The sequence below is a fragment of the Hyperolius riggenbachi genome, chromosome 1 (genome assembly GCF_040937935.1).
Source record: "Hyperolius riggenbachi isolate aHypRig1 chromosome 1, aHypRig1.pri, whole genome shotgun sequence".
NCBI classification, from domain to species: Eukaryota; Metazoa; Chordata; class Amphibia; order Anura; family Hyperoliidae; genus Hyperolius; species Hyperolius riggenbachi.
This window is the reverse complement of record NC_090646.1, coordinates 444,997,809-445,009,830: the sequence shown is the minus strand read 5'-3', so window position 1 is coordinate 445,009,830 and position 12,022 is coordinate 444,997,809. Positions and strand designations below refer to the sequence as shown.

General features: G+C 43.9%; 1 protein-coding gene across 6 annotated transcripts in view; it reads left to right on the top strand.

Moving 5' to 3' along the window:
- Positions 1 to 12,022, top strand: part of SFI1 (SFI1 centrin binding protein) — a 145,840-nt gene that overhangs the window by 109,368 nt on the left and 24,450 nt on the right. For all 6 annotated transcript variants that reach the window (XM_068238479.1, XM_068238463.1, XM_068238456.1 and 3 more), the window contains 7 exons: positions 2,463 to 2,539; positions 3,083 to 3,185; positions 3,257 to 3,353; positions 3,436 to 3,596; positions 6,206 to 6,280; positions 6,366 to 6,440; positions 6,680 to 6,856. In XM_068238479.1, the coding sequence (XP_068094580.1) occupies positions 2,463 to 2,539; positions 3,083 to 3,185; positions 3,257 to 3,353; positions 3,436 to 3,596; positions 6,206 to 6,280; positions 6,366 to 6,440; positions 6,680 to 6,856 (765 nt within the window). The remainder of the gene's footprint in view (positions 1 to 2,462; positions 2,540 to 3,082; positions 3,186 to 3,256; positions 3,354 to 3,435; positions 3,597 to 6,205; positions 6,281 to 6,365; positions 6,441 to 6,679; positions 6,857 to 12,022) is intronic.

Sequence of the window (12,022 nt, the reverse complement as noted above, 5' to 3'; positions counted from 1 at the left end):
CTGTAAGCGTACATATTTTGCTTACAGGATGCATTAAAAAAAAAAATGACTGAGGCCATCTTGCTACATCTAAAAGCATTTTTTTTAAATGCAATGAACTATTTTTACATTAACCCCTTACCTCCCACACTCCCCAATTGTTACCAGCATTTTTTTTGTGTACGGTAAATAAAATAAAAAAAATTACAATAAAAAAAAATACATAAACCAAGTTTTCTTAGGGACTGAACTTTTTTTAATATGTATGTGAAGATGGTATATTACTGTTACTTTATAAATGATGGGCTTGTTATTAGTAATGGACGCAAAACTGACAAGAAATGCATTTTTATTTCCAAATAAAATATTGGCACCAGACATTGTGTTAGGGACATAATGTAAACGGTGTAATAACCGGTACAAATTGGCAAATAAATTACGTGGATTTCTATTACGGTAGCATGCATTATTTAAAAACTATAATGGCTGAAAACTGAAAAATAAGGATTTTTTCCCCATTTTTTTTCTTATTTTCCCATTAAAAAACATTTAGAATAAAATAATTCTTAGCATAATGTACCACCCAAAGAAAGCTTAATTAGTGATGAAAAAAACAAGATCTAGTTCATTTCATTGTGATAAGTAGAGACAAAGCTACTGGCAAATGAATGGAGGGAGAGCGGAAAGGTGAAAATTGCTCGGATGCTGAAGGGGTAAAACCCCTCAGTTGTGAATTAAGCCCCATACACACGCTCAACAGCGGTCTTTTATGCAGCACAATTATCAAACAACTTTTGTTGTGAAACAACCCCAAAAAAAGTTGTTTGCTATTGTTCACAAAACTGATAAGACCTCAATCCAACTGTGGGATTGATGTCTTCTCAGTCTTCTCAGTTGTTTGAACAATAGCAAACAAGTTTTTGTTTTTGGTTGTTACAACTTGTTTTACAACAAAAGTTGTTTGATAATTGTGCTGCATAAAATACCGCTGTTGCGCGTGTGTATGGGGCTTTAGGTATCTAATTTCACTGAGCTCTAGCTGCTGAAAGAGCTGCGTAACCATGAATAAAAACCTCTCTTGCAGTGCGAGAGATAGGTGAAATATTTTTTTCTTTAGTAGAATTTTTTGGGGTTTTTTTTTCTTGCTAAGTACACAAGTGACTAGATGCCCAGAGAATCTTATTAGTGAGTTATCTGTTTTTTTTCCTTCCTCATTTGTTTTTCTTTTACACTACTATCACTTCCATGTCTTGGAACCTTCTCGTGTTTACAATTATTATACCTGTTGTAGGAAATTTGGATAATAAATGCTTGATCAATATTTTTATTGATTTTTATTAGATTGGATATTTATATAAAGTCTAATGTATACCGGTATTCTATCAAATACTTTGCACAGTGCAAGCACACTGTACAAGCATAAAATGCACAGGCTTTCTATGGGCAGTTTAGTTAATACACTGTTACGTTTTTGAATTCAAAAGTAATCTGAGCACTAAATGAAACCTCAATAAATATACAAAAATCAACCTGGCAAACCAGTTCCAAGATTCTGCTCAGCTGCAGTGTTAGCCATATTTTTAAATAACATTTGTAGTGAAACTGGACTGTATATATCAGTTTCTCATTTTTATATGTATATTTAACTATAGATACTTTTGAAAGCTGGCACTTGAGGAAGGTAGTAGACTGTATATGGTCCTGGATCTTGATCCCTTGACATGTAAACATCTAGCGCACTCTTAATCTGCACAAATCCAGTTGTTTTCAAATTAACTTTTTTTGGAGCAGTTTTTTATTTGTGTCCATCCGAGCTTTTAAAACTGTACAATGTAATGGTGAATTTACTTTAAAAGAGACCTTGGAAAAAAACAAACAAAAAAAACCTCTGGGGGATACTTGCCTCGGGAGGGGGAAGCCTCAGGGTGCTAATGAGGCTTCCCCATCCTCTGTAGCCTGGGGGAATCCAGCGATAGCTCCCCCGAAACCTCCTCGACAAAGCTGATAAGCGGTAGACAATGTTTACCTACCGTGATCCTACTCAGGTGCAGTAGCATCTCTCCATTTGTGCTAAGGCGGAAATAGCTGAGCCTGATTGATCCTCTCTACTGCGCAAGCAAAAAGGAATTGCACCTGCGCAGCATAGCGGATATCATCGGGCTTGCTATATTTGCCTTAGCCCAAATGAAGAGCCGCTAGTGCGTCTGTGCAGGATCATGGTAGGTAAATATTTACCTCGCCGCTGTTGGTGTGGGGGGGGGATCACAGCGCTGGATTGCCGGGACACAGGAAGAGGGGGGAAGCCTCATTGGGACCCTGATGCTTCCCCCCTACTGAGGTAAGTATCTCCAGAGGGGGGTTTTATGTTACAGGTTTTCTTTAATGCAGCCCATGAGCTGGTCATATATCTCCAGATTACATGGGCTGCTGGTTGTGAATCTTGTATTTTATATCCTGTATTATGTGCTCCATATTCTGTGCAGATTTATCATGGGAATGCCAAAGACATATTGCAGAGAGTGGCCATCAGAGAGAAGCAGCACGAGGATGCCATCCTCAGGTATGATCAAGCTTCATAACTTTCATCTAAAGGCACACAAGTGATGAGCAGGAATGTCAGTTCTCATGCATGCACCACATATAGTACACATATTCGGTGAAGGGATCTGTGGCATTGTGACAAGTATGGTTCTCTAGCGATGCCAGTAGTGTAGACATTGGTTGGTTGTAATTGACTTCTTGTCATTTGGCATCCTATGCACAAAAAAGGCCGGACTGGTGAACTTCCTTCTTTTTATCTTAGCATGTGTGTGCATACGTGTTTTTACAATAACTGTGATCTCCATGGAATAGAATGGACTTCTTGGCAGAGAACCAAGGAGCTCATCTGTACACTGCTCAGGGACAAACTGTCACCCTGGAGGGGTCTGCTCTCCAACAGGATTTAGAGAAGGAAATATGGTAAATGTACCTTTGGTTGCAGATGATGGGTATAAAAGCATGGGAATTTCAGACTGTGGTTTCTGTTTGAAGTTTGCTAGGTTTCATTGTTCCCTCTGTACAAGTTGCTACAGAAGGTTAATGGCTTTTAACTGTATTTTAGAGAAGCCATCCAGACATGGAGGAACCATACGGTAGCCAAAACTGAGGAAAGAAGGCATGCACTCCTTGCTGTGAATCACTACAGAGCGACAACACTAAGACAGGTACATAGTCTTGTTTGCCATAACCCTTGCCAGGTAATGGATCTAGTTCTAATGAGCCAGGTGATTTGCAGGTTATGCTGGCATGGAGAGATGCAGCATGTGTTCAAGCACACAGCAGAGAGCAGACAGCACAGCAAGTAAGAGAGGCGGCTGCATGTCTGCACAAAGGTGAGCAGAAGTACCAGGAGAAAGCATGCAAAGCTGCTGTCTGCATAGAGCTGGCATAACAACTGCACATACTGTCTTCCAGCAAAGCTTTGCCGGCTGTTCTTACACTGGAGAGAAAACGGCAAAACTACAAAGGATTTGCGATTAAAGATGGAAGTGGCAGCAAAACACCACAGAAAATGCTTGCTCACACAGTTCCTAAAACAGTGGAAAGTGTATCATGGTGTGTGCTTGAGGAAAATGGTGAGTGGAGCAACAGTTCTGTGTTGTCTTTTTTTTCTTAAAGGACCACTATTGTAAAAAAAAAATTGTAAGATTTAAAAATGTATTCAGTAAAAAACCCCCATTGTAAAAAAAAAAAACCAGATACTTAAGGAGAGGGAAAGCTCGGGCTCTTTACTGCGCATGTGCCCTCTCTTGCGCACGCAGTATGGAGCCGCTCGTCTTCGGGATCACTCGGGCTTCCCGTGGAGGAGCCAACAAGGGGATGAGGAGAGGAACGTGAAGGCTCTGTAGGACCCAGAGCCTTGCCGCTCCTTATGTACCGTAAGTATCTGTTTTTTTTTTTGTTTTTTTTTATGGCTTCAGAATCTCTTTAAAATACAGTAATTAAAAACAAATTAGGATAAAGGACAGTCTTAACATGATTTAACAGAGGTTTATTGCTGTATAAAGAGGTGTAAAAGTAGATGTATGCATCCTGCAAGGCAAGTATTCTTCTCTGGCTAATAGCGCTTTAACTGTACATATAGATTTCTCCAAGAGTAATATATACTATAATACATACATACATTTTTTCCTATGTTGCTGGCTCTTAACAGTACGTAGAAAAATTCTGACAGGTTTTGGACTAGTCTATCTCCTCATTGCACTAGTAGACTCACTCGTCTATCAGGGCATCTTACCAGTTAAAACAAACGCTGCTCAGATCATGTCTGCTGTTGGGTACCATACAAAACGTATGCTTCTGGCATTATGATGTGGGCCTACGTATCACTGATATGGCTGAGTTACTAAAAATGTATCTGCATACTTAAAGAGAGCCCAAGGTGGGCTCATAAATTTAATTTAAAAAAGTATGCTACCTGATCCAGGGGGCTGAGCGGATCAGGTAGCTGCAAAAACCGCTGCTCTTGTGGGCCGCACTGGCCCACTTTCACTTAGACACTGAAAGGAGACTGTGTGTGTCTCTCACAGCATGCAAGGAGGCGGGGGAGCGGCAGGGGGCGCCTCCATGGAGACAGAGCTGCCCATTGGCGGCTCTGGAAACCCTGCAGGAACACCCCTGGTGGGTGTTTTAACCTCTTGAGGACTGCAGTGCTAAACCCCCCTAGTGACCAGGCCATTTTTAGTAAAATTGGCCACTGCAGCTTTAGGGCCAAGCTGCAGGGCCGCACAACACAGCACACAAGTGATTTCCCCCCCCCCCCCCCTTTTCTCCCCACCAACAGAGCTCTCTGTTGGTGGGGTCTGATCGCTCCCCCCATGTTTATTTTTATTGTAATAAATATTATTGGAAACTGTCTCTTTAAACCCCTTCCCTCCCTCCCCACAGCCAACCAATTACGGCGATCGGCTCTCATAGGCTTCTGCCTATGAGAGCCAATCGCTCTCTTGTCCCCTAGGGCAGGGGTCGGCAACCCGTGGCTCCGTAGCCGCATGAGGCTCTTTTTCACCTTCGCCGCGGCTCCGGTGTCAGTGGCTGCGGCGCGCGTGTGACGTGTGTTGTCGCTGCCCGGCAGCCTATCAGAGAGGCCGCCAGACCAGTGCAGTGCAGTGCAGGGCTTCGGGCGGCCATTTTCCCGTAGCCCTGCAGTGTAATGCAGGCAGGACGTGACGTAGGAAGAGGATCGTGGGAGTTGCGCGCCACAAGGTCGGGACAGGAGGAGATCGTGACAGGAGGTCTTCTGACTAGGTGAGTAAATGGGTTTTTCTTTTCAGATCTGCTGAAGGATTGTGCATATTGGGGTCAGATCTGCTGAAGGATTGTGCATATGGGGGTCAGATCTGCTGAAGGATTGTGCATATGGGGTCATATCTGCTAACCATTTGTGCATATGGGGGTTATATCTGCTGAAGGATTGTGCATATGGGGGTCATATCTGCTAACCATTTGTGCATATAGGGGTCATATCTGCTAACCATTTGTGCATATGGGGGTCATATCTGCTAACGATTTGTTTTATAATGGTTTTGCGGCTCCCAGTTTTTTTCTCTTTTCGGAAACGGGTCCAAGTGGCTTTTTATGTCTTAAAGGTTGCAGACCCCTGCCCTAGGGGGACAGCCGTGTCACACGGCTGTCCCCAGTGCAGCGCTGCTGCTGATCGCAGCGCTGCACCATGTAAATCATGGCTGTCATGATCACGCCGTCTAACAGTCTCCCTGAAGGCGGGGTGGAACTCCGCCCCCCAAGCAGGAGATGTGCGCGCAGCCTGCGCGCGATCTCCTGCAAAACTGAGCCCCAGGACTTTACGCCAATCGCGTTAGGCTGTCCTGGGGCTGCCGCCGCGGCCACGCCCATTGGAGTGACGCAGTCGGCAAGAGGTTAAACAGGCAATAACTTTCCCTATGTTTACCTCCGAGATGGCGACAAATATTGATTACAAAGGTATTGTCGCTAATCTTAGGAGGCTATAGTGAGACGGTGGGGGGACACAGAGGCATGTCATTAGGCAGAGAACATGCCTCTGTGTCCCATCTGTGCCCCCCCCCCCCCATGAACCACCTCGGGTTCTCTTTTAAAAGAATGAGGTGCATGCAGTGGGACGTTGCTACTCAGTGGAATGTTTTTATCCATTACTTTCTGCTAGATAAAATAAAATGCAGTGACTGCACTGTTCATCTCCCCACAGCTCCTGCATCATCAGCAGCAGAGATTCTTCCAGCAGAGGCTCCGTAAATTGTATCTAATGAAATGGAAACAGATGGTAATGTTCATTCTCATTACACATTGGTGGTAGTATTGTATGTTAAGCAGAAAATTGCATTATACTTGATGTTCTTGTGTTGCAGCTTGTGGAAAAGAGGCAGCAGGATACACAAACAATACAAGCCCTATGGCACTGGTCCCTCAGTCTGCAAGGAAAGGTATTCTCAGATGATTATTATTTAGTATTTATATAGCACCATCTTCCACAGCACAGAGTAAATATAGTATTGTCACGTAACTGTCCCTCAGAGGGGCACTCAGTCTGATCTCTACCATAGTCATATGTCCATCATAGTCTAGGGCCAATTTTTAGGGGTTAGCCAATTAACTTATCTGTATGTTTTTGGGATGTGGGACTACTCCTCTCATTTGTTGTTTACCAATATCTCCTATTTAGGCATTTGATAGCTGGCTGAGCTATGTGTTTGAGCGTCGGAGAAAGAAGCAGAGACTTGCTGAAGCTGTGGAGGTGCACCGAGCTGATCTCATGCAGGAAGGCGTGACACGGATCTTACGGTTTATGTCTGGAATGAAGGAGTTCAGAGCTCAGCTGTCCACTCAGAATCAGATGAGGGTAAGTATGGGTTCTGTCATGTGAGGGCTCAGTTTACCTGCTGTTTTCCATGGTCAAGCGCCCTTCAGTTGCAAAACATTGTAACCGAATGGGAGCATTCATACCACATGCGCAATTCGCCAAATGCTTGTTTTAGTTAAGGTGTGTGATTCAGACACTCCTGATACAAGAAAGATCAGGACAGCCAGGCAACTGGTATTGTTTAAAAGGAAATAAATGTGGCAGCCATCATGGGCCTCTCACTTCAGGTTCCCTTTAAAGAGAACCCGAGGTGTGTTTAAAGAATGTTATCTGCATACAGAGGCTGGATCTGCCTATACAGCCCAGCCTCTGTTGCTATCCCAAACCCCACTAAGGTCCCCCTGCACTCTGCAATCCCTCATAAATCACAGCCATGCTGTAAGGCTGTGTTTACATCTGTAGTGTCAGTCTCAGCTGCTCCCCCGCCTCCTGCATAGCTCCGGTCCCTGCCCCCGTCCCTTTCCTCCAATCAGCAGGGAGGGAAGGGATGCAGGCGGGGACCGGAGTTCTGCAGGAGGCGGGGAGAGCAGCAGACTGACACTATAGAGATAAACACAGCCAGCTCTGACAAGCTGTTTGTCAGCAGAGTGGCTGTGATTTATGAGGGATTGCAGAGTGCAGGGGGACCTTAGGGGGGTTTGGGATAGCAACAGAGGCTGGGCTGTATAGGCAGATCCAGCCTCTGTATGCAGATAATATTCTTCAAACCCACCTCGGGTTCTCTTTAAAGGAATCTGGACAATCATAAAAAAATAAAAAAAAATTAATCAAACTAACCTCCAACTAACGGAGGTTGCTAAATGAACTACATCTCCTGGTATGCATTACAGCAGCTGGAGATTCACGGTACCACCGTGAGCACTTCAAACTGCGACAGCTGCAGATGGGACAAAAAAGATGATGGCCTGCATACAGATGGGGGAACCCTTAGGGTAATTAAATGCTTGCCACCTCCCCTAGAAGCCCTTACATGGAGGTTAGTTTGATATTTGTATTTTTTAAATTGGTGCCCAGATTCCTTTAAAGGGAACCTAAAGTGAGATTTACCAGCATGCATTGCAGGGCTGGGGGCATGAGGTGGGTACTTCAAACTTTGGCTGGGACAGAGAAGTCTACTTTTAAAGGATACCCAATGTTACATGATGAGATAGACATGTGTATGTACAGTGCCTAGCACACAAATAAGTATGCTGTGCTCCTTTTTTTCTTTATCTGCCTGAAAGAGTTAAACATCAGGTATGAAGTGGCAGTTCTTGACGGAGTCGGACTACATACAGTGTGACCTTCACTGATAAGAACTTAGAACACTAAAACACTTTCCTAGCAGAAAATGGCTTCTGAGAGCAGGAAAGGGATAAAAAGGTGCATAGATTTTAGCTCTGGCATACTTCAGTAAATGTATCATTGAGCAAAAAAAATAAAATAAAACAGCAAACACTTAAAAAGTAGATTTAAATATAAAATTAATCTGTAGAATTTCTTAAAGTCATTTTTAGGAGAAGGATAGATACAATTGTTTATTTCAATAGTTTATTTTCACCTTGGGAGTCCTTTAAAGTGAACCTCCGGACTAAAAATCTACTCAGCAGAACTGAAAAGGCTTGGTGTTTCTTTAAAGGGGTTCTTTCGCGAATGAGAAAAAAAAAACCAAGTGGTTTATGCATAACCTATTAAACATCCTTCTAAAATAGTGCAAAAAGTTTTTCAAAAAAATGAATGGTTTCCTCAATACTACATGTAATGTAATCAGTGTCGGATGACGGGTTGGGAGGCTAATCCATTTGATAGGGGTGTTTTTTTTTTACTTGCATTTCACAAACCACACTCTTGCCTACCTAGTTTTCAGTTTTGTAAACCATTGCCATCAGGATTTGCAGTTAAAGCTGTTATAATAACTGCCGAGCTCAGGCTGAGCTCCTCGGCAAGTTATTTATTGTAGTTTCACAGACAGTACCCCTGCAGGAATAGCTCAAGCAGAAAGCCGAGCAGCGTTTCAGTGAGCACGTCATGTGTTTACTTCGTTGCCTGGCAACTTGACTCCAGCGTGTGTGCAGATAAGTTTCTATCCTCTGCAAGCGAGTCATCTTATCAGCTGCTGACAAACTCCAGCGTCTCTGCAGGAGTAATGTGTCTTCAGAGTGTGCCCCACTTATCTTTTAGATCATTGTTACACAGTCCTGCCAGGAGAAGATTTTTAGAGGCTTGTTTCTATCTGTTCTAGTAATAGTGACCTGACAAGGTAAATTTTATGATATATATATTATATTATAAGTTTATGTAAATTGCAATACATTTTTAAATTGTGTGTGTGTGTGTGTGTGTGTGTGTGTGTGTGTGTGTGTGTGTGTGTGTGTGTGTGTGTGTGTGTGTGTGTGTGTGTGTGTGTGTGTGTGTGTGTGTGTGTGTGTGTGTGTGTGTGTGTGTGTGTGTGTGTGTGTGTGTGTGTGTGTATGATATTTATTTATATATAGATATGTATATGTGAATGTACGCGTGCCGGAAAGTAGGTTGTCGTGAACGTGTGCATGCACTTTAGTATTGCAAGAGGGTGTGTTGAATGGGAGGGTGCGTAAGGCACGCTTTGGGGGGGGGGGGGGGTACTGGTGTGGGATGATGTGTATGCTAAAGCCTAGCACCTGTTTATTAAAGGAAACATCAAGCAAAAATAACTCCCCATGATATACTTACCAGGGGCTTCCTCCAGCCCCTTGAAGCTGACATGTCCCACGCCGCATCTCCGATCGCAGCTACCAGGCCGAACGGGAGGTCATCCTTACTGCGCCTGTGTTAAGCGCTGCTGTCAATCAAGTCCATGTTGTATGCAGCGTACTGCACAGGCACAGAACTACTGCACCTACGCAGTACACTGTGGACAACGTGGACTTGACTGACAGCGGAGCTCACGCAGGTGCAGTAGAGGAGGTTGGCCTTTGCACATGGCAGTGGCAGCTGCGTTTGGAGATGCGGCATGGGGCATGTCGGCTTCAAGGGGCCGGAGGAAGCCCCTGGTAAGTATATCATGGGAAGTTAATTTTGCTTGATGTTTCCTTTAATAAACAGGCACTAGGCTTTAGCATACACACCATCCCACACCAGTCCCCCCCCCCCTACCCCCAACCACGCAAAGCGTGCCTTACGCACCCTCCCATTCAACACACCCTCTTGCAATACTCACATGCATGCACATGTTCGCAACAACCCACGTTCCGGCACATGTACATTCATATATACATAACTATATATAAATATATACATATTTATATATTTATGTGTATATATAGAACCATCTATTTAAAAATGTATTGCAATTTATATACATTTAAAAAAATATATATAATTGACATAAAATTTACCTTGTCAGGTCACTATTACTAAAACAGAAACAAGCCTCTAAAAACCTTCTCCTTGCAGCTAAAAGCAGATGGCATGACGCACATGACTGTGTAACAATGAACTCTAGTTCTAAAACAAGATAAGGGGGGCACACTCAGGGGAGGACTGGGACCATTTGGCCTGGGGGGAAAACAAATCCTAGAGGCCTTTTCAGGTCCTGGTAGCCCCATTTATGTACACACACACACACTTTCTCATATAGGATACACAAGACTATTCTTTACCTCAAAAAATAATATTATGTGATTAGGCCACAGAGCTGGACTGTGAGGCAATATCCCTTTGGAAAACACTACGCTTTCACAGATTGGGAGGGGGGGGGGGGGAGGGGGAGAGTGCTTGATATTAGTTACAGGGGGTGGGTAGGTTTTTGGTTTGGGTATAAAATACAAAATGAAAGCACTAATCAGCATCACATTTTAGATTAATTTAGTTGCTTTTGAAGCATGCCCCCCCCCCTCCCACAACCTCTTCTGCCAACTCCAGTTGTATCCAGGCGGTGACCCCCTCTCCTCCATTCTCTCTGTGTCTCCCTGCTCCTCCTCTGCTTGGAAGGATGATGTGGTGGCTGGCTGCGTGCAGCTAGGATCTTCCAGAGCTGGATTAACACCATACAGAGCAATGAATTTGGGCCTCACCACAGCCTCCCAGTTTATCGGTTAAAAGGGTGCTCAGACAAGTAAGAAGATTTCAGTCCAATGAGAAGTGGAAGCCCACAATTCATCATACTGCCGCAAAGGCAATCTGTCTTTTAACTCTAGGCGACATTACCAATACTGGAAAGCGATGTGGTCTCCTATACCAGAATTGAATAGACATTATACCACTAAATACAATATTTAAGTAGCCATTTGCCCTAAGAAAAAAAAATAGCCAGGTCATGTGTCTCCTTTATACAAAAATTAAGTAGCCATGTTCCTCCAGATACAACAGCTAGGTAGCCATGAGCCACCAGATAAAATATGAAAGTAGTCATGTGCCCCTGGATATCACAATTAGGTAACCAGATGTGCCTCCAGCCTCCCAGTTTGCAGTACTGGGTATCCTGTGGTTGCCCCAGATAGCAGTATTAGGAAGCCTTGAATGATCACCCTTACCAAATAATATTGGGTAGCTACTTGTGCCCCTGCCTAGATAAATTATCACAATCAATTGCAATTTTGCAAACCAATTTTCCAAACAGGTTTTTAAAACTACCGATATAGTGCGATTTTGCAGATTTCCTTCATGTGTAATCCCTCAGAAAATTCTGCATGCTGCAGTGGGATCAATGTCATAGGGTTTATAGTACATTGTACTAGAGCTTTGATGACCGCTGGCTAATTGCCAGTGATCAGCAACCTTCCCGTTAGAGTGAACTAGCTCTTACATTAATCTCACCCCTCCCTCTGCCTAACTCCCACCCCTCTCCTCTGCCTAACACTAACTCCCGCCCCTGTCATCTGCCTAATACTACCCCCCCCCCCCCCTCTGTCTAAAGGTTTACATTAACCCTCCTGGCGGTTTGTCAAAATCCGCCAGGGGGCAGCAAATACGTTTAACCTCCTCGGCGTTCTATTGAGATCGCCAGGGTGGCTGCGGGAGGGTTTTTTTTTAATTAAAAAAAAACTATTTCATGCAGCCAACTGAAAGTTGGCTGCATGAAAGCCCACTAGAGGGCGCTCCGGAGGCGTTCTTCCGATCGCCTCCGGCGCCCATAATAAACAAGGAAGGCCGCAATGAGCGGCCTTCCTTGTTTTGCTTAGATCGTCG